This window comes from Psammomys obesus, unplaced genomic scaffold (genome assembly GCF_907164565.1).
Source record: "Psammomys obesus unplaced genomic scaffold, mPsaObe1.curated_primary_1811, whole genome shotgun sequence".
In the NCBI taxonomy this organism is placed as follows: Eukaryota; Metazoa; Chordata; class Mammalia; order Rodentia; family Muridae; genus Psammomys; species Psammomys obesus.
The window spans coordinates 8,586,293-8,609,393 of record NW_026585609.1 but is presented as its reverse complement, the minus strand read 5'-3'; the positions used below and the strand labels follow the sequence as shown (position 1 = coordinate 8,609,393).

The 23,101-nt window shown below is 38.5% G+C and overlaps 1 protein-coding gene across 1 annotated transcript in view; it reads right to left on the bottom strand.

The window, feature by feature from the left end:
• The window catches only part of LOC129679995 (uncharacterized), a 23,242-nt gene extending 235 nt beyond the window's left edge, over nucleotides 1–23,007 (bottom strand). The window contains exons 1-13 of the mRNA XM_055611518.1: nucleotides 22,821–23,007; nucleotides 20,159–20,260; nucleotides 19,619–19,682; nucleotides 18,911–19,082; nucleotides 17,092–17,192; nucleotides 16,256–16,356; nucleotides 7,979–8,019; nucleotides 3,198–3,462; nucleotides 2,794–2,895; nucleotides 2,217–2,280; nucleotides 2,039–2,048; nucleotides 1,531–1,707; nucleotides 507–607 (exon numbers count right to left, since the gene is read on the bottom strand). Of these exons, the coding sequence (XP_055467493.1) occupies nucleotides 507–607; nucleotides 1,531–1,707; nucleotides 2,039–2,048; nucleotides 2,217–2,280; nucleotides 2,794–2,895; nucleotides 3,198–3,462; nucleotides 7,979–8,019; nucleotides 16,256–16,356; nucleotides 17,092–17,192; nucleotides 18,911–19,082; nucleotides 19,619–19,682; nucleotides 20,159–20,260; nucleotides 22,821–23,007 (1,487 nt within the window). The remainder of the gene's footprint in view (nucleotides 1–506; nucleotides 608–1,530; nucleotides 1,708–2,038; nucleotides 2,049–2,216; nucleotides 2,281–2,793; nucleotides 2,896–3,197; nucleotides 3,463–7,978; nucleotides 8,020–16,255; nucleotides 16,357–17,091; nucleotides 17,193–18,910; nucleotides 19,083–19,618; nucleotides 19,683–20,158; nucleotides 20,261–22,820) is intronic.
• Between the last annotated feature and the right edge of the window lie 94 nt (nucleotides 23,008–23,101).

Below are 23,101 nucleotides of genomic sequence, written 5' to 3'. Positions count from 1 at the left end.
ATATATATATATATATATATATATATATATATATATATATATATATACCATACACACACATATATCTACCAAATGAATGCCTACTATAAGCCAGTGCAAGAAAGGATCTCATCAAAGTGGGCAATGGCGTCTTTATTAACAGTGTGGTAAGAACTGATTTTATGAAAGCCAAGCTGCCCATTCTTCAGATTCACATGAGCAGGTCATGAAGGTCAGCATCACTCTGTCTGTCTATAACTCAGCTTCTTTTATTGACACCGTTCTTCTGAGGGTTTCTTTCCTTCTTTCTTGTTTATTGCATCATTAATGAAAACTTAGTAGCTGGGTGAGGTGGTGCACACCTTTGGTACCAGCGCTCCGGGAGTGCAAGGCCAGCCTGGTCTACAAATCGAGTCCAGGACAGCCAAGACTCCACAGAGAAACCCTGCCTCAAAGAAACCAATAATAATAATAATAATAATAATAATAATAATAATAATAATAATAATAATAGAAAGAAAACTTACTTTGGTTTGAAAGTTGAGTCATTTTTCCAAACCCAGGGTTGACTCCTGCTCTTTCGAAAGACTCCAACCCATGAGACCGCTGAGAGGGATTTCAGAAAGTCCTGCCAGAGAAATAAGAAATTTTCTTCAGCATGAAGGCCTTTTATTATTTCTAAAATGTATTAGTGTAATCTGTCAGAGTGTGGTTATTGTCCAACACAAATCAACTTATTAATGCCAGCACACTTCTTACATTATCAAACACTTACATATATGTGTAATTTTGATCTGGAATTAACTGTTGAATGTTCATAGTTAGAAGTGGTCTTTTTTATATTAGTACAGAATTTGGTGATTGATTTATGTAACTTAGTAGACACTCATGTTAACAACAGAAGCATAGCAGGGATTCAAACACATTTCCAGAAACTGTGTATAAAATTTTCTCGATGCTGTGCTCAAACCAACTTTTCTACTCCTCATCAAAGTTCAGTTTTAGAAGGAAGTTCATGGTTTGCTCTTGAATAAATGAGCGACATAGTAGACAAAGGTGCTGTTTTCTGTGTACTACATTATCACTAAGGGGCTGAGCCCTACTGTTGTCTATCACTGTAGGGGTAGATTACTGACAAGGTAGCATCAATGTTTCTTTTGGCTACTGTGATAAGTACAAGGGCAACTTGGAAAGTAGCAATAAAAGACAAAACTGAGGAATTCTGAAGGCCTGAAACAAAGAGCTGAATGGGCTTGACACCTGAGGATGTTGGACTCCAGAACTGCAAGACATCCAGTTTCCCTTGTCCAATGGAAAGAATTGATGTTACAAGCTCTCTCCCAGGATGCCTTTAATCCCAGCACTCAGGAGGCAGAGGCAGGTGGATTTCTGTGAGTTTGGGGACAGCCTGGTCTATAGAGTGAGTTCCAGGACAGACAAGGCTACACAGAGAAACCCTGTTTTCAGAAAAAAATAATATGAATGGCCTCTACAAACATCACATTGACAGAATGAAAGGTTAAGCAATGATTGACACATATCAGCTCTTACCATCTCCTCTTCATTATTTATATAAAGCAGATTACAGGTTTGGGACATGCAGGACTCAGAACTGTCATTCCAAGATTTTTTCTCCACACCAATGTAGTAACAGTTGTGGGAATAGGATATCCAGTCCTTTGGACAATGACGACAGGGATGTGCTGAAGAAAGATTATGATTTATTAACTAGAAACCACATGGACTTAATAATAAAAATTAATTTACATGTTTGCACAGTTTTGAACATCCATGTACAAAACGTACCTATGTTCCTCATATGCTGTTGTACAGAAAACAAAATACACACCCAAATACACTCCAACATAGAGTTAACTTCTGGTCCATAGTTTATGTGTCCATATAAAGCACATAAATCAAAATCAAATCGTCTCCACAAGTTTTTTCATAATTTCACTGAGTATAATCTCTATTCTAAGACCGATTTCACTTCTAACTCAACATAGTTTGCCAGTAGGGAACTTATGTCAACCATCAAATTTTTGAATGGTTATTTTACCTTATTATTTCTTCTTATTGCTGAACAGAAAGTATTTTGATCCTTTCATGTTTATTTACGAGAATGTAGTGTTAACGTTTCTAGATTATTTCCTTCCTAGAAATATAACTTAAGCCTTTGCATGGCTTAAGTTAGACACAAAACATAATATAATATGTACAAACCTCAGAACTTTGACAAGTGAGATGTACCTTTCTGGGTTATGATCACGAGGGAGTGGTTCTGCTCCTTTGGTTCAATATCTGGAGAGGTAAAGTACTGCTCAAAAAATTGGACATCCAAACAATTTTACCTTCTTAGCTTGAAAGTGATGAACTATATGCATTAAAATAAACACAGAATACATTTGCATTTGCAAAAATATGAATAATATGGTAAAATCTTGGGGGAAAACTAGTTCAAATGAAAGCTTAAATTTCAACATCTTCACCAGACAACCCATGAGGGGAAACACTTTCAAAACTTCATTTGTAAAAAATAAAAAATAAAAAAAAACAGCTTAATTTGTGTTTCTCAGTGGAGTATTCTGAAGAGTGTTGTTGAATTTTAAAAGTCATAACTGGTATACTTAACAGCAAATATATTGTAATGCCCCTGTCATTCTTAAGTTTGACAAAATTAGAGTAACCATTTCACATTTAATCTACATATGTATTTGAAAATAAAAGCTATGTTTCTTAATAGGAAGGAACATGGAGAGACACTTGGTCATCAAAGGGGAAGGCTCTCCTAAAATGTCTTGAAAGTATGCTTACATGGAGAGGCAACTCTGGCCGATATCACCAAAGCGACCAATAAGGCAAACCAGATGATGCCCAGGATCCCAGAGATGAGCTTCTCTGGAGGTGATAAAAAGTCTGTAGAGATAAATGGAAGTGATGAGAAAGAAAACGGACTCATGTCCACAGGGTTTACACAGAAGAGAGCTCAGAGAAGCAGGAGGATAAACTGAGCCTCTATGCTGCAATCAGTCAGTAGGAAACACCATCGCATTTGCAGATGCTCTTGCGACAATGCCTGAATGAAAATTATGCCCACAGCTTACCTTATGACAGCCCGGGCCACATTGGAGCTCCTTTTCTTCCCATAAGGGACATATTCCCACCTCCGCATGCCAGGGGAAACCCCAGAGCGGTTACAATGAGATTTGGTGCCTTACTTTTGCAGTTGTGGTGTCTGCTGGTCTTGAGGTGCTTCCAGGAAGCATGTTGAAGGCTGCACTCCAGCGGGTGATCTTTTGCTCCCTTGCTGAAATGGAGCTGTGACTGGGTTTTCTTTGCTGCTTCCCTGGATTCTGAGCGACGTTCAGGTCCCAGCAAGTCCCCCATGATTCCTGTCTGCGGCGCAGTGATACCTGCTCTGTGCTCTTCAGTGATTCTGCTGTGATCTGTGCTACGGAGATGCTTCTTAAGAAGTCGCACATCCTGATGCAGTCACAAAGGAGGAGCCCACAGAGAACTGGAGCCTTTGTACAGTTTGACTATCTAAATTTTAACTTGTGCTTTGAGCTCCTGTGCTATGGCTAAAAAAATACTCTAACTGTGACAAACTGTTTTTAGTAGGGGAAATGAAAATAAATTAGTGAGACCAAAAGGTTCACAAATAAAGGGTAAAATTTATACATTAAATTCAGTTTTCATAGGAACAACACCGTGAAATATTTCAATGCCTACATGAAAAGGCCCAATGCTGTAATAAAAACCAAGTATGCATCAGTTTCAATAAGGAGTAGAAACTGAATGTTCTAAAACTGAATGACTAGGAAGGTTGATATTTTAATTACTTGGATTATCTTATTTTTAGTCAATAATTTATATGAATTTAATAAAATAAAGTGCTATTAAATTAGAATCTATTTGGAGTAATGGAGGGGTTCAGAGAAATTAAAAAAATTAAGGATATTATAAGTATTAGAAAATGTTTTGTGTCAAAAATAAACATGTGCAAATTAAATAATAATTGAAATACTTTCAATGTTATTTTTCTTGAAAGTGATTTTTAGTACTTATTTTACTTGAGAAAATAGTTATTCATACCATGGGTAAACCCTGAAACTACAAAGTGATGAAATGAATGTACTATGTAATTGAATATTGTTGGTTCATACTTGCCCAGAGAAACTATGGTTGTTATAATACACTGTTTTAACTGATTGTGAATTCAGTTTCACTAGAAGATTTGATTTAACTATTTAATCCATGAGTCTTGGAATTGGTGAGATCTAGAATTAATTCTGGCTTTGAGGCTCATAACATGTGACTGTAGAAAAGTTACTGGAAGTTGGAATCCAATAACCCCGTTTACTCCTCTAGAAGGTAAGTTCAAGTATATACAATAAATGTAAGGTAGTTAAAGTAGTTAATACCCAACTTGGTCTGTCAAGCTCTCCATCTGTGCCCTTTGGGATAAATCGATGTGTTTCTCTGCAAAGAGCCACAGATCACAAACTGCCACACTTAAAATTCACACTTCCGCCATCAGGTCACCCGCAGCTGCAGGCGTAATTACATTGATAAAGAAACAGAAACACGAGGGGATGACTAAGCCTCCACAGACCAGGACCGAACTGTGGGACAGTCCTCCAGTGTGCGTCCATGTGCCTGGATTTATCCGGGCTGTTTAAAGGCATCCGTGTCCCAGTTTGAGTCTCTGTCTGAACTGTGCCTCAGCTGCTCCCCGTGCAGCATAGCAGAGTCTCCTCACTGACTGGACATGTGGAGACAAGGGAGCAATGACAAACTCCCTCTGTTGCCAGAGAGCCAGGCCTCCTGCGGTGAGGTGTGGTGCTCATAGGAGGCCTGTGGGAGCTGAGCACCAAAAGGTGAGAGTCAGTGGCAGAAACCTAGGATATCAGCGACTGCCAACTTCCCAGGCTGCCTCATGATGCTCAGAGTGAGTCAAGGGAAGAGGAGATTTCTCACTAACGTGTCACCAAAGGTTGAACAGGAAATTCTCATACTCGGCTGACTTTGAAATCAGTTTTTCTCATCACACCTTTACACTGTAGGACCCTTTGAGTTCTTGTTGAAAGGACACAGTGGTCCTCTAAGTGGGCTGTGTAGCGTAATTTTCCGAGTATCTCACGAGAATTGCTATGTGTTCTATAAAGGCGAGAAAGGACTAACCACAATGACCAAGCTTCCCATTACAAGAAGTTCTTAGATTTTTTTTTCTCGTTCATTGAAAAAGATGTTTTCATATAATATATTGTGATTAGTTTCCCCTTCCCGACACCTTCCAGTTTCTCCACATCTCACCTCTCATCTGTCTCTATGCTCTTTTCGTCTCCCGTTAGAAAACAAACGGGCATCAAAGGAATAATATAATAATATAAATCAAAACAAAGCAACTCATAATGGGACAAAACAACAGACAGAAAAAAAAAGGAGTTAATCAAAAAGCACAAGAAATGCATACAGACACAGAGACATACACATTCACACACAGGAATTTTAAATAAAGTTTAAAACCGGAAGCCAAAATACATACGTGAAGGATCTGTAAGTTAAAAAAACAAAACAAAAACAAAGACTGACAACATTGGAGACAAAGAACCTCCAAAGATACTAAAGAGTTAGTTTTGAGTTGGCCATCTATAGTTGGGCCTGGACCTAGAGCCTACCTTTAAGAGTGGGTTTTTTTCCTCAATGTGACTCCCATTGAGAAAATTAATTTTACTTGCAAGTGTCTATCAGTTGGAGAGAGCTTCTCGGTTAGAAATGGGGACATGTTTATTTCAACTTCCAGTTCTAGGATTCCATCTGGTTCAGGCCCATGCAGGCCCCTTGCATGCTGTCACAGTCTCTGTATTTATTATTTATTTCAATTTATTCAATTTGTATGCCTGCAGTAACCCCCTCCCTCAACTCCTCCCAATCCCACCCTCCCTCCCTTTTCTCCTCTCATGGCCCTCCCCTAGTCCACTGACAGGGGAAGTCCTCCTTCCCTATCTGACCCTAGCCTATCAGGTCTCATCAAGACTGGCTGCAGAGACTTCCTCTGCAGCCTGGCAAGGTACAATCTTTACTTAGGCACCAGATAAACTTCTCTGTGTTCAGTGAATTGTGTAGGTGTTGTCTTCAGCAACAAGGCCTCACCCTCAGTTTGCAGAAAGCCACCAATAATAGCCTTGGCAGTAACCTGGTTTGTTTGAGTGTTTACATTGGAGGCTTCTTAGATATGTTGTTTTTTTAAGTCTCCAGAAGCATGTCACTGAATTACAAAATTACAACACATAGACATGAAATAATTTTGTTTATTGCAGTTTTGATAAATTCAGAATAAACGTTTGACAGATTTCTATGTACAAGAACACATAAATAAATATATGTTAAGTGTGTCCTCTCATGACTACAAACAGAGAAATATGTACAGAGGCTTCCTGCCATCAGAGTGAAAAATTCCCCTATACTCATCCAAAAATCATTCTTACAGGCAGCAACAATTATGTTTATCACTGCCAAATGGGACGTTTAGAGGGAGCAGATGATCCTTTGGATTCTAGTCTCGAGTTCATCTGACGGGAACAAGAAATCTGCAGGGAGAAATGGAAGCCATGAGAAAGTCAAGGAAATAGCTGTTCATGGGGTAGGAGGGTTACACTCATGCAGAATAGAAAAGATAAACTCATTCCAAAATGCCTCAACCACAAATCTAATTCTCTTTTTAGAATGGGTTTGTATTTTCAGTAAACATGTGTTTTGTAAAATGATAGAGATTTTAGCAGCACATCAGTAACATATTTACCATACCCACTTTAGATGTTGGACTATTAAATGTGAAATAAATTATAGTGAACCAGTTTCCAATTTCAACTCACCATTGCAGTGCATGTCTTCTGACACTCACACAGAAAGGTGAATACATATCTTATTTGAATCATGACAATTCTTTTCACTTCCTTCAAGGTGCTGGGAGCACTTTGAGGTTGTAATTCCAGTCAGGCTACTTCTTGTGTAGTCACTGGACTGGAGTGTAGCAGGAGATGTCAGGGATTATGCTTCAGGTAAATGTGCTTAAAGCTTAATGTAGTAAGTTTCCCATAAGCTTATATAGGATGGGAAGCCTAGGACCATCCAGCTGGGTGAGATGTGGGGTGAACACTATGTTGCAGCTGAATCCAAAAATCTAGTTCAGATTTCCACAGACATCTGAATTGTACCTCACTGTAAAAATTAGCATGTTTCAATAGATGTGTGGGTTTAATATAAATTGATAGTTCATACCACGAAGCACAATAGATTGGCAAGAATTAAAGGAAAGCATGAAAGCCTGGCATTCTGGTTGGATTTTTGTTTCTGTGATAAAACATTTTGACCAGGATGGAAGCCTACCATAGATGTCCTCTGAAAGACTCCACCCAGCAGGGGTTAGAAGCAGAAAGAGACTCACAGCCAAACTTTGGGCAGAGCACAGGGAGTCTTATTGAAGAGTGGTGGGATAGAGAGACCTGGAGGGGACAGGAGCGTCACAAGGAGACCAACAAAGACAACAAATCTGGGCCCAGTGGGGTCTGCAGAGACTGATGCCCCAACCACTCATAGAGAAGATCCCTTGCTCAGATGTAGCCCATAGGCAGCTCTCCATGTGGGTTCCCTAGTAAAGGGAACAAGGGTTATCTCTGACATGGGCTCTGTTGCCCACTCTTTGATCACTTCCTCCTGGTGGGGCAGCTTTGTCAGACCACAGAGGAAGAGGATCCAGGCAAGTTCTGATGAGACTTGACAGGCTAGGGACAGATGGTAGGGGAAGAGGGCTCCCCCTTTCTGTGGACCAGGGGAGAGGGATGGGGGGAAATGGGAGGGAAGGTGGAACCTGGAGGAGAGGACAGAGGGGGCGATAAGATGAATATAGTACAAAAAAGTAAATCAAAAAAATTGAAACAAAAGGCATTTTGACCCAAAGCAACTCAGGAGGGAAAGGATTTATTACAATACCTACTTTCAGGTCATATCCATGACTGAGGGAAGCTAGGGCAGGAACTGAAACAGAAAGCCAGAATGAACACCGCTTTCATTTCAAGCTGTCTTATATGGCCCAGGACTATGCGGCTAGAAATGATGCCATAGACAAAGGGATGGGCCATCCCACATCAGTCATCACTCAGGATAGCCTCTCACAGTAGTGACTAGAAAGTCAATCTGATAGAGGCAATTCCTCAGTTGATACTTCTTCCAGGTTGTGTCAGGTTTACAATGAAAAAGTAACCAGGATGCCTGGCCTAGTGGTTTAGATTTATAATCCAAGTTACTTGGGAAACTGAGGTAGGAGTGCCTCAAACTCAGTGATGGTCTGATCTATAGAGATTCATGCTGGTTCCAGGAATGAAACTATGTAAAGTCTGTCCCTAAAACAAAAAAAGTGAAGGAGTGTTTCTGGGCACCAGCTCAGCCTCTAGTCTCAGGGACTGCAGCCATTGAACACCAACAGCTGAGGTGAGGTCTGTTCTGTGAACTCCACACACCAACTCCTGGGCAGCCATCTCTGCTTGGGGTCCCAGGGACAGCAACGATTGGAGACTGTCAGTAGAGAGAAAACAGACATCAGCAACTACTAAAGGTGACAGCCATCAGGCACTACCAGGGACCTTCAAGTCTGTCAGCATTAGGGACAACCGTTTGTCTGGAGAACAACATAATAACACAGGCAACAAAACCCAGTGTCATCATAACCCAATTATCCTGCTACAACAAAGCCTGGATATCCTAATATACCTGAAGCTCAGGAAAAGTAACTTAAATCTAATCTCGTAAAGCTACCAGAGGCCTTTAAACAGAAAATAAATAAATCCCTCAAAGAAATACAAGAAAATACAAACAAACAGGTGAAGAAAATGAAAAAAAATCCCTTAAAGATAAACAGAAAAACACAAGCAAACAAGAGAAGGAATTGAATAAAACTGTTTAAGTCATGAAAAAGAAAACAAAGGCAATAAAATATAGTCTGAGGCAATCCTGGAAATGGAAAACCTAGGGACGAGAACAGGAACTACAGACAAAAGCAACACCAACACAATAAAAGAAATGGAAGAGAGAACCTCAGGCATAGAGGATACAATAGAAGAAATCTAATCAGTCAAAGAAAATGCCAAATCTAAAAAGTTTCTAACACAAAACATCCATGAAATTTGGGACCCCATAAAAAGACCAAACCTAAGAATAATTGGAAGAGAAGAAGGTGAAGATTTCCAACTCTAAGGCCCAGAAAATATCTTCAACAAAATCATAGAAGAAAATTTCCCAAACCTAAAGAAACAGGTGCCTATAAATATATAAGAAGCCTACAGAACACCAAATAGAAAATCCTCCCACCACATAATAAAAACACTAAATGTACAGAGCAAAGAAAAAATATTAAAAACTGCAAAGGATAAGGGACAAGTAACATATAAAGGCAGACCTATAAGAATTACACCAGACTTCTCAACAGAGACTTTAAAAGCCAGAAGGGCCTGGACAAATATCCTGCAGGCCCTAAGAGATCACAGATGCCAGCTCAGAATACTGTACCCAGCAAAACTTTGAATCAACATAGATGGAGAAAACAAGATATTCTATGACAAAACCAAGATCCATCATTCTACTACATACAAGAAACACACCTGAGCAACAAAAATAGACATTACCTCTGAGTAAAGGACTGGAGGAAAAGGTATTACAAGCAAATGGAGCCAAGAAACAAGCAGGAGTAGCTATTTTAATATCTAATAAAACACACTATCAAGCAAAAGTTATTAAAAGAGATGGGAAAGGGCACTACAGACTCATCAAAAGAAAAATCCACCAAGATGACATCTCAATTCTGAACATCTATGCCCCAAATGCAAGAGCACCCAAATTCATAAAAGAAACATTCCTAAAGCTTAAATCATACATTGAACCCCACACATTAATAGCAGGAGACTTCAACACCCTCTTCCCACCAATTGATAGGTCAACAAGACAGAAACTAAACAGAAATAATGAAACCAACTGATGTCATGAATCAAATGGACCTAACAGATACCCAAACAGAAAAGAATATGCTTTCTTCTGAGCCCTACATGGATCCTTCTCCAAAATTGACCAAAGGGGAGTTTGTTAACTGTCTCTTCAGTTAACAAACTGGGGTGTACATGACCATGAAATGTCTGGAAGACTGAGCTCAAACATTATTTCCTAAAGTCTACAGAAATAGAATTTAGATCTCTAGAGCCATCAGTATGACTTGTACGGTCATTGGCTACGTAATTCTGTGGCTAAGAATGTGGCTCAGTGTCATACAGTACTTGACCAGTACGTGGGAACATTTCCAGCAACCCAACAGACAAAACAAACCAACAGCAATGAAAGTATTCTGGTCAGCAGGGAATCACTTTTAACTATGGTCCCACAATTTTATGTAGCTGAAGACACTACAGCTGTGGCAGTCGGCCTATTACAGTTTGCCTCATTACACGAGACTATGTAAGATACATTTCTCAGAATGTCACTATCACTAATTGAATCATGAATTGTATGGTTCTCTGCTACCACCACGGCCAGCAGGGTAATGATCAGAGGGTAACAATGGGAATTAGCCAGCACTGATTCGAACTTTAAGACTTTGACCTCAAGTAGTTTATTTTAGACATATTTATGCACAGCACAATTTGGATAAAAGTTTTCTGATGAAAATTAAGCCTTTGTACACAACAAAGTCTAAGAGATGACCATATCTAAACTCTGTAAAGTTCAAAGTGACATCTAATAGAAATGGATTAACAAAAAAAATAGACTCAAGGTGAGTATCTGGGTGACAATACTGTATGGCTTCAGACAGACATCCAGTGCAAAAGTAACCAGGCAATTAATCACCTCCACTTCCAGCTTTCTGGGTAGAAAACAAGTTATACATCTTTCTCTTTGAAGAGACAACATTGCGTTTTTAACATTCCGGATGCTCCTAGTGTTTATCTGTGAGAACATGGACCTACATGCCTTATACAATGAGTCTACCTATATTACTATTAATTGTATTTTGTTTTTGTAAACTAAATCTTATTTTTAAATGCTTTGTATATGTACTCTATGCATGTTTAATTTACCAGAACTAAATTTATTTTGCTTACATTTACACTTAAGATTTAAACCTCTCAAGTACTGTAAATCACACTCTATTCATTTATGTTACTTTTTCATATTTAATGTAGCTATACATATTACTGGTGTAGGCATTGACTTTAAGTTTTAAATTATATAATCCTACATATGATATATAGAACATATTTTTATTATATACAATAATATGGGCTTTTACTTTTTTGGGATGTAACTATGAAATCTACATTCAGACAATGATATAACAAAACTTTAAAAACAAAGTAAAGTGATTTAATATAACAAAATAGCTAGAATTTATCCTTTAAATATAGGAAAAATTATTTTTTGAAAAGGATAATTGTGTTTTCTAAATTACCCATCTGTAAGGAAAGTACTATGAAAATAACTGTCCTTTGGTATCTTATTGAAGGAATGTTGACACAAAGATGACTAACTTGGAAGTAAAAAAGAAGTCAGTGTTTTTTTTTTTTTTTTTTTTTTTAACTATGGTGCAAAGTTAATTCATTTCTCAGGAATCAGCAAAAGTAGGCAGTCACCAGTTGATTATGACTAAAGATAACACTTGAAGTTCTCCTAAAGATAAACACTTCCTGTAGATGAGAGCCTTGGGCATGCAAAAGAGAAGAGTAGAAGGAATTATTGGAGATTTCTTAAATAGATACTGAGGGGGTGAAATAATGGTGACAAAGTATCAAATTTAAAAGTTTATCAGTACCAGGAATTTCACTGTAGCATTTCTGAAAGAAAATAATAGAATAGAGACTGAGTAAAAGTTGAAGGTTGTCAGAACTTTTGTGAATTTACTGATTTCTTTTTAATTTTTAAAAATTTTTTATTTTTAAAATTCATTACCATTTATTCACTTTGTATCCCAGCTGTATCCTTCTCCCTTCCCAATCCCAATCCTGCCCTCCCTCCCTCTTCTCCTCCCTTGCCCTTTCCCCAGTCCACTGATAGAAGAGGTCCTCTTTCCCTTCCATCTGACCCTAGCCTACCAAGTCTCATCAGGAGTGGCTACATTGTCTTCCTCTGTGGCCTGGTAATGCTGCTTCCCCCACAGAGGAAGGTGATCAAAGAGCCAGCCACTGAGTTCATGTCAGAGACAGCCCCTGTTCCCATTACTAGGGAACCCAAGATAGAAAGACCTGGAGGGGACTGGAGCTCCACAAGGAGAGCAAAAGAACCAAAAAATCTGGGCCCAGGAGTCTTTTCTGAGACTGATACTCCAGCCAAGGATAATTCATGGAGATAACTTAGAACCCCTGCACAGATGTAGCCCATGGAAGCCAGTGATTTGTTGGATTTTAATGAGTAATGAATTATATAAAATGTAAAATGTGAGACATAAAGAATGTTTAAAATTAAATTAACAAATTGAAGTTAAATTAAAAAAATCATGTAATAGAATGTGATCAAGGAAAATATGGTGAAAATACAAAGATACAAAAGGCATAGTTTGCATAATAAAAGTGTTGAAAATTAAATGAAAATTAGAGTTAATTAATTTTTTTTAATTTTAATTTTATTTTTTTGGATTTTTTTTAACTTTTATTAGTTTCACTTTATTCACTTTGTATCCCCCCATAAACCCTTCCCACCTCCCCTCCTAATCCCAATCTTCTTCACATCTGCCCCTCCCCAAATCCACTGGTAGGAGAGGTCCCCTTCTCCTGCCTTCTGATCTTAATCTATCAAATCTCATCAGGAGTGGCTGCATTGTCATTTTCTGTAGCCTGGTAAGGCTGCTCCCGCCTCAGGGGTAGGTGATCAAAGAGCAGGCCAATCAGTTTATCAGAGGCAGTCCCTGTTCCCATTACTATGGAACCCACTTGGACACTGAACTGCCATGGGCTACATCTGTGCAGGGGTTCTAGGTTATCTCCATGCATGGTACTTGGTTGGAGTATGAGTCTCTGGAAAGACCCCTCTGTTCAGATTTTCTGGTTCTGTTGCTCTCCTTGTGGAGTTCCTGCCCTCTCCAGATCTTACTATTTCCCACTTTCATAAGATTCCATGCACTGGTGGGAACTGGAAAGGATCATCCTGAGTGAGCTGTTCCAGAAACAGAAAGACACATACGGTATATACTCACTCATATAGACATATAACATAGGATAAACCTACTAAAATCTATACAGCTAAAGAAACTAATCAAGAGGGAGGACTCTGACTAAAATGCCCAATCCCCATCCCAAAAAGCAAAGAGGATGGACACCAGAAGAAGAAGAAAACAGGAAACAAGTTAGGAACCTGCCACAGAGGACCTCTGAAAAGCTCTGCCTTGCAGACTGTCTAAGCAGACGCTGAGACTTATGGCCAACTGCTGAGCAGAGTGCATGGAATTTTTATTTTTTTTTAATATTAATCACAGATTATTTACTTTGTATTCCAGCCATAGCCCCCTCCCTAATAGCCTCCCAATCCCACCCTCCCTCATCTCCCCCTTGTTCTTTTCCAAGACCACTGCTAGGAGAGGTGCTCCTCCTCTTCCATCTGATCCTACTTATCAGGTATCTTCAAGACTGGTTGCAATGTCCTCCTCCTCTGTGGCCTAGCAAGGCTGTTCCTCCCTCAGGGGGTAGGGTGAGGTAAAGGAGCCAGTCATTGAGTTCATGTCAGAAATAGTCTCTGTTCCCCTTACTAGGGTATATCCCCTTACTTGGATACTGAGCTACCATGGGCTACATCGGAGCAGGGGTTCTAGGTTATATCCACACATGGTCCTTGGTTGAAGAAACAGTGTCATAGAGGATCCCCATGCCCTGATATATTTTGTCCTTGGGAAAGCAACTTATAAATAATACTTTTAACAATCTAATAATACATTAAATATAAGCTACATAATATTTACCTCAAATAATATGGGTTTGTAGTTCAACTTTTTTTATTAATAAGAAACTCTCAACAGAAGCATAAAGAAAGATCAAAGTAACAAAACAGAAAATGAACCAATAGTGTACTATCATAAAATGACAGAAAAACATTAATGGAGATAGTAGTAATGACAAAATTGTCATTAAAACCACTAATAATATTTCATTAGTTGTTGTGTATTTAATAAGGGGACAAACAATAATAAAACACAGAATTAGAATACAGGAGTTTAATCTGATCGGGACCTAGATATGTCTGTATCATATCTCAGTCAACAGATGAATCTATGAAGTTATGGAAACAACACAGGTTCTCACTTACACACTCACTTCTGTGAGCACAGAAGGCTCGGGTTCTTAGAAAAACAACGGAAAGTTTCACAGAAACACACAAATATTGCTAAGGGTATAATTAGATAGTACTAAAGCTGAGCTTTAGTATTAAAGCTAAAACAGTAGCCATGAGCCACACTTGCACAAGATATTCAAACTGTAGCTATTCATGAAATGTAAAATAAATTTCTCAGTCTTACTAGCCATATCTAAAGTCACATGTCAACATCACTGAAAATTCCATTCAGCTTATCAAAAAAAAATCAGTAAATGAAGAAAAATTTGAGGCAAGGAGATTCTAATGACCCTGAGATTTCATCTTACACCCACCAAAAAACACAAGTGACAACACATGTTATATAGGCTGTGGAGAAAGGGAAACTTCCTCCTTTGTTGGTAGAAACAAACTGTTCAACCACTTTGGAAATCAATCTGGCACTTCCTCAGACAATTAGGAATAGCGCTTCCTCAAGATCCAGCTATGCCACTCCTAGGCATATATCCAAAAGATGCTCAAGTACACAAGGACATTTGCTCAACAGTGTTCATAGTAGCTTTGTTCTTAATAGCCAGAATTTAAGTAATATAGGAAAAATAAATTATCATTAAGGCTCTTTTCAATTATGAATTATATGAAAAATATAGAAAAATTTTCCTTATAAATAACTGATATCTTCAAAGGCCATATTACAGAAAAGTGAATAAAGTGTAATTAATAAAAATTAAAAAATGAAATTAAAATCAGAAAATCCAAACAACTTGAAGTTCACATCGACTGAAGCAAAAAGTAGAAAACAATAAACTGTTCAAAATTATGATAAAGAACAAAATTCCAACAGAGACGGTCAATCAGGACAAAAGTCACTTTCCCTGAAAAGATAGAAGAAAGCCAACCTTAGGAACAAATGCCTGTAAACCTCTGCTCTCGAAAGACAGAATGGTTGCTGGCAATTTGGGGTCAGTCTGTACACAGGGAGTTATTGTCTCAAAAAACCAAACCAAAACAAACAAGCAAACAAACAAAAATCCTAAAGGATGTGGGATGTTTGCCATCAAACATGCCAACCTGAGTTTAAATTCTCAATCCTACATGGTAGTAGAAAAACAACTTCTGTAAGTTCTGTACATGCTCCATGGTATGTGACTGTGCTTGCGCGTGTGTGTGTGTGCGCACACACACACACACACACACACAAACAAAAGAAGACAAAAAATAAAATGTGAAAGAGAGTTTAAAACAAAAAAGATGGAGGGAAGATGGGAATAGCAGGAGATGAGGGAGGAGGCTAAACAAACTACTAACTTGAAAATAAAACAAAAAGAAGAAACTTAAGATACATAAAATTGATTAAAGAACCTTGAAAAAGAATTAAGGTATAAACATTTTATGCCCATATTTAAAAATAAACTTTTCTATATAAATTTTACAAACCTTAAATATTGAAACTTTATTAAGCAAACATTTCAATATGTCTATGAGACAAAAAGATCTTAGAACACATTTGCCTACACACACACACACACACACACACAAACACACACACACACGAAAATGTAGGTAAAAATGAATGACCTAAATGTAATAAAGAAGCTGGATTTGTAATATAACTGGCAATGCAACAAAGTCCTATTACAGTGCATTGAACGGTAAGTTTGAAAAGTAACAGCACTTCTGAACAAAGCCTTCTGGGATGTGTAATCTGATGAAATGTAATATTATAGAGACTATCTTGAGCAAATCATATACAAAGGTAGTATTTGTACTTTTTGTGTGCTTACTATACGTCAATGATTGCTTTTGAAAGAAAGTTGTTATTAGGACAAATAATATAATTCACTTTAAAATGTACACGCTCACAATTCTATTCAGGTTATGAACTCTGACCTTACCTGGCAGACTCCCGTGCAGGTGTCTCAGCTGGTGGGCTTACACTTACAAAGATATGTGTGTAAAGTTGCACAGTTGTCTGCTGTGAGACCAGAAGCTGACAGCATGGCACAGTTATGTTCATCATGGGAGGAGTCTGCTATCCTGCAATGGCAGATCCACAAAATTCATATATGTGTGTGTGTGTATAACATGTATATGTTATATATACATATATATATACCATACACACACATATATCTACCAAATGAATGCCTACTATAAGCCAGTGCAAAAAAGGATCTCATCAAAGTGGGCAATGGCGTCTTTATTAACAGTGTGGTAAGAACTGGTTTTATGAAAGCCAAGCTGCCCATTCTTCAGATTCACATGAGCAGGTCATGAAGGTCAGCATCACTCTGTCTGTCTATAACTCAGCTTCTTTTATTGACACAGTTCTTCTGAGGGTTTCTTTTCTTCTTTCTTGTTTATTGCGTCATTAATGAAAACTTAGTAGCTGGGCGAGGTGGTGCACACCTTTGGTACCAGCGCTCTGGGAGTGCAAGGCCAGCCTGGTCTACAAATCGAGTCCAGGACAGCCAAGCCTCCACAGAGAAACCCTGCCTCAAAGAAACAAAAAGAAGAAGAAGAAGAAGAAGAAGAAGAAGAAGAAGAAGAAGAAGAAGAAGAAGAAGAAGAAGAAGAAGAAGAAGAAGAAGAAGGAGAAAAAAAAGAAAGAAAGGAAGGAAGGAAGGAAGGAAGGAAGGAAGGAAGGAAGGAAGGAAGGAAGAAAGAATGAGGGAGGGAGAGAGAGGGGGGAAGAAAGAGAGAGAGAGAAGGAAGGAAGGAAGGAAGGAAGGAAGGAAGGAAGGAAGGAAGGAAGGAAGGAAGAAAACTTACTTTGGTTTGAAAGTTGAGTCATTTTTCCAAACCCAGGGTTGACTCCTGCTCTTTCGAAAGACTCCAACCCATGAGACCACTGAGAGGGATTTCAGAAAGTCCTGACAGAGAAATAAGAAATTTTCTTCAGCATGAAGGCCTTTTATTATTTCTAAAATGCATTAGTGTAATCTGTCAGAGTGTGGTTATTGTCCAACACAAATCGACTTATTAATGCCAGCAACACTTCTTCCATTATCAAACACTTACATATATGTGTAATTTTGATCTGGAATTAACTGTTGAATGTTCATAGTTGGAAGTGGTCTTTTTCATATCAGTAGGGAATTTGGTGATTGATTTATGTAACTTAGTAGACACTCATGTTAACAACAGAAGCATAGCAGGGATTCAAACACATTTCCAGAAACTGTGCATGAAATTTTCTTGATGCTGTGCTCAAATCAACTTTTCTACTCCTCATCAAAGTTCAGTTTTAGAAGGAAGTTCATGGTTTGCTCTTGAATAAATGAGCGATGTAGTAGACAAAGATGCTGTTTTCTGTGTACCATATTATCACTAAGGGGCTGAGCCCTACTGTTGTCTATCACTCTAGGGGTAGATTACTGACAAGGTAGCATCAATGTTTCTTTTGGCTACTGTGATAAGTACAAGAGCAACTTGGAAAGTAGCAATAAAAGACAAAACCAAGGAATTCTGAAGGCCTGAAACAAAAAGCTGAAAGGGCTTGACACCTGAAGATGAGGGACACCAGAACAGCAAGAAATCCAGTTTCCCTGTCCAATGGAAAGAAATGACATTACAAGCTCTCTCCCAGGACCCAAGCAACAGTAGATGGATGCTGGGAGATCTCTTTCTTTGTGTATAAGGGAAGCTGGCCAGCAGTGCTGGGGTGAATGGCTTCTCCTACCTACTGAAGGATGCCAGGGTAGGAAATGGATGAGAGAATCCCATGAGCAAAAAGGCCATGTAAGATGCCTCTGTCCTTGAGGGTGTATCACTCATCGCTCCCATCCAGAGACCCCAGATGAAGTCTGTTTTAGAATGTTTTGCTTTGCATAACAGAGCAGTGAAAATTAGCAAAATATAGATCAGTGCAGTAAAATGGATCAATGATTTGATCCATTTTAAGTAAGTCCATGAAAGAGTTATGCTGGTGGTTCCCAGCCTTCCTAATGCTGTGACCCTTTAATACATTCCTCACACTGAGGTGATTCAAAACCGTAAAATTGTTTTTGTTTCTGCTTCTTAACTGTAAATTTGCTACTGTTATGGGCCTCCCATGCTTTTATGTGACCCCCGTGAATGTTTCACTGTATCCTTTAAAGGGTTGTGACCTACAGGTTGAGAACTGCTGAGTTAGAGGATGTCTATGCATCAGTGCACACATGTGCCCCAACCTTGTCTTACAAAACTCAAAGGGATGTGGAGCTAATTATAATACAGGTCAGAAAAACGGTTCCGGGCAGGGAGACCTGATGACAGTAGACATGGGGGAAAGACAAATCTCTGCCTAGTGATGTGACCGATAGGTTACTTTCTGACCAATTTGTTTTTATACGGTAAAATTAAGTGGCAAAGTTAATTTCAGACTAAATGCGCTTGTACAAGAATGGTTTTCATAACATTAAAAAAAAACTGGAAATGAATATTAACTACCAGTACTCAAATACAAGTAAAACTTTGCAAAATAAAACAATGAAAATATTATACAGGGCTGTAAATAAATGAAGCGTGTATCAGAATAGCAAGGGGCTCTCCAAACATGGCACTGAGAGAAAGGAAGGTGAAGTAATCATCGAGCCACTCCAGCTCTTACCATCTCCTCTTCATTATTTATATAAAGCAGATTACAGGTTTTGTAAATGCAGGACTCCGAGCTGTCATTCCAAGATTTTTTCTCCACACCAATGTAATAACAATTGTGGGAATAAGATATCCCGTCCGTTGGACAACAATCACAAGGGCGTGCTAAAGAGAGATTAGGGTTTCTTTAGAAGCATCATGAACTTAACAATGAAAATTAATATATATTCATAGCTTTGAATATTCATGTAATATATATAATATACATACATACGTACACACACACACACACACACACACACACACATATATATATAGCCTAGAGAATAATAAATATAAAATTAAATACATACGTAAGCTCACAACCAACAAAAGAAACGAGTACCTCTCTGGCTCCATTTGTAAGTGTGTATCTAAAGCAAATAAACAAGTGTTCACCCTACAGATTGTTTTCATCGTCAAAAAAAATAAGCTCTGTTTTAAAATAGTGACTTAATTTCTGTCTTATCAGAGTTCATCAGTTGGACAATCAAGCCATTATTAAAATTTTGTGTGGTTATTTTAAGGGAATATTATTGTGGGACAAAAAGGTTACATTCTTAATGTTTATTTATGAGCATATAGCATTCATGTTTTTATGTTATTTCCTACCTAGAAACCTACTATTATCTTTGCATGGTCAGACACAAAATATAATGTGTACAAATATCAGAACTTCGACAAACAATATATACCTTTGTTGGTTGTAGGCAAAGACGAGTTGCTCTGTGCCTTTGCTTCAGTATCTGAAGAGTTAAAATAATTCTTGTGAAAATTAACATCCAAAATATCTGTAACAATTTTAGTTGCTTAGTCTGAAGCTGATGTACCACTTTGAATTAGGATTCTGTGGAATACAGCCAAACAATAGATAACATGGGAAAAACTGGGGAGAAAAGAACTCCAATGAAAGCCCAAATTTCAATATCTTTTGCAGTGTAACCTAAGGCAAACTCACTTTCAAAACTGTTTTCATATCTTCAAGGTTCTAAATTATGTGTTTGAGTTATGAAATCATTGATAAAATCAAAACAAAAGTATGGTACAATTCCTCTGATAGTCATATTAAGAAAACCACAATAATGATTCCATATTTAATCCAACTACATACTTTAAACTAAAAGCTACAGTTCTTGATAAGAGATTTTGAAAGGCACTTCCAGTTATTAAAGTTCAAAGGTCCTTTATAATCTTAAAAAAACAAAAACAAAAACGTGCTTACATGGTGTGGCGACTGTAGTAATTACAATCACAGCAACTAGTAAGGCAAAGCTGATGATGCCCAGGGACCCAGCAATGAGTTTTTCTAAAGGAGATGGAAAACCTGCAGCGAGAAATGCAAGCAAAGGGTGGCTGTTCACAGGTTTATACACACACACAATGAGTCAGACAGATAAATTTTGGCTGCAGGCCCTCCTCCATGCCACAATCTGCTGTAGTCAATATTAATTCACTTTTGGTAGACAGAATGATCCACAAATTATCCACAAATTCTTTCAATAGTATGTCATCCATGCTCACAATTTAAAAAAGCAAGGGTTGGTGTTTAATTTCTTGAGTTCTTTATATAGTCTGGATATTATCCATTTGTCAAATGTAGGGTTAGTGAAGGTTTTTTTCCAAGTCTATAGGCTGTCATGTTGTTCTGTTGACAGTGTCCCTTGCTTTACAGAAGCTTTTCAGTTTCATGAGGTCCCATTTATTAATTGTTGATCTTAGAGCCTGAGCTGTTTGTATTCTGATTAGGAAGTTGTCTCTTGGGCCAATCATTTCAAGGCTTTTCCCCAAGTTTTCTTCTGAAAGATTTACTGTGTCTGGTTTTATGTTGAGGTCTTTGATCCACTTGGACCTTAATTTTGTGCAAGGTGATAAATACGGATCTATTTGTATTTTTCTACATGTACATATCCAGTTAGACCAGCACCATTTGTTGAAGATGCTTCCATTGTATGGTTTTGGCATCTTTGACAAAAATCAGATGTCCGTAGGTGTGTGGGTTTATTTCTGGGTCTTCAATTCTATTCCATTGATCCGCCAGTCTGCTTCTACACCAGTATCATGCAATTTTTATTACTGTTGCTCTATAGTACAGATTGAGATCAGGGCTGGAGATACCTCCAGAAGTTCTTATTGTACAGGATTGTTTTAACAATTCTGAGGTTTTTGTTTTTCCATATGAAATTGATACTTGTTCTTTCAAGGTCTGTAAACAATTGTGTTGATATTTTGCTGGCAATTGCATTGAATCTGTAGATTGCATTTGGTAGGATGGCCATTTTCACTATGTTAATCCTACCAATCCATGAGCATAGGAGATCTTTCTATTTTCTGATATCGTCTTCAATATCTTTTTAGAGACTTGAAGTTTTTTTCATACAAGTCTTTTACTTGCTTGATTACTCAAGAAATTAAACACCAACAAACCAAGTAATCCAATTAAAAATGGGGTACAAAACTAAACAGAAAATTCTAAACAGAAGAATATCGAATGGTGGAGAAACATTTAAAGAAATTCTCAATGTCCTTAGTTATCAGAAAATGCAAATCAAAACTACTCTGAAATTCCACCTCACAACCATCAGAATGGCTAAGATCAAAGACTCAAGAGACAACACATGCTGGAGAGGATGTGGAGAAAGGAGAACACTCTTCCTTTGCTGGTGGGAATGTAAACTTGTACAATCACTTTATAAATCAATCTGACGCCTTCTCAGAAAATTTGGGAATAGTGCACCTCAAGACACAGCCACCACTATACCACTATACCACTCCTGGGCATATACCCAAAAGATGCTCCACCATACAAAAAGGACATTTGCTCAACTATGTTCATAGCAGCTTTTCATGTAATAGTCAGAATCTGGAAACAACCTAGATGTCTCTTAACCAAAGAATGGATACAGAAATTGTGGTACATTTACACAATGAAATACTACTTAATTATTAAAAACAAAGAAATCATGACATTTGCAGGCAAATGGATGGCACTAGGAGAGATCATCTTGAGTGAGGTATCTCTGAAGCAAAAAGACACACATGGTATATGCTCACTTATAAGTAGATATTAGCCATATAATATAGGATAAACATACTAAAATCCAGGTGTAAAATAACAAAATACTAAGGAGGACCCTGGGGAGGATGTTTAATTCTCATACAGAGTTGCTAACAGGATAGGCACCAGAAGCAGTGGAAGAGAGGGAACAGGATAGGAGCCTACCACAGATGTCCGCTGAAAGTCTCTACCCAGCAGGGTATCAAAGCAGATACTGAGACTCACAGCCAGATTTTGGGCAGAGCACAGCGCATCTTATGGAAGAATGGAGAGATAGAAGGACCAGGAGGGGAGAGGAGCTCCACAAGGAGACCAATAAAGCCAACAACTCTGGGCCCAGGGGGTCCTGCAGAGACTGACACACCAACCATGCATGGAGAAGATTCAGATGTAGCCCATAGGCAGCTCAGTTTCCAAATGATTCCCTAATAAAGACAGCAGGGGCTGACTCTGACATGAACTCTGTTGCATGCCCTTTGATCACCTCCCTCTGGTGCGGTGTCCTTGCCAGGCCACAGACGAAGAGGATCCAGGCAAGTTCTGATGAGACTTGATAGACTAGGGCCAGGTGGTAGAGGAGGAGGCCTTCCCCTTTCAGTGGACTAGGGATGGGGGATGGGGTGGAAGAGGAAGGGAGGGAGGGGGAAGAGGACTGGGAGGGGGCTACAAACAGGATATAAAGTGATTAAGTTTTCTTTTTAAAGCGCGGGTCTATTCAGAGCTCTGATCCTCACAAGGACGCCATTTTCACTGCTGCCCACACCCCGTTATGCTCTTGGCATCCTATTGCAGTGAGGTCCCATTTGGTAGGTCCCATTTGCTACCTCACCTTTGCAGTGGCGGTCCCTGCAGACTGGGCGGTGTTCTGGAGAAGCATCTTGAAAGCTGAATTCCGCATAGGTGATTTCCTGCTCGATCACCGAAATGGAACTGCGCCGGCCCCTTGGTTTTCTTTGCTGGTTCCTTGAGCTCTTTGCCACATTCAGCTCTGTGTAGGTGACTCTTTCGTTCATCATCTCTGAAGTTGGTAGGTGATGGTAGGGTCGGCTCTATGTTAAGGTGGGCGGTGTTTCACAAAAAGGTATACATTCTGATGAAACCAAAAGGGGT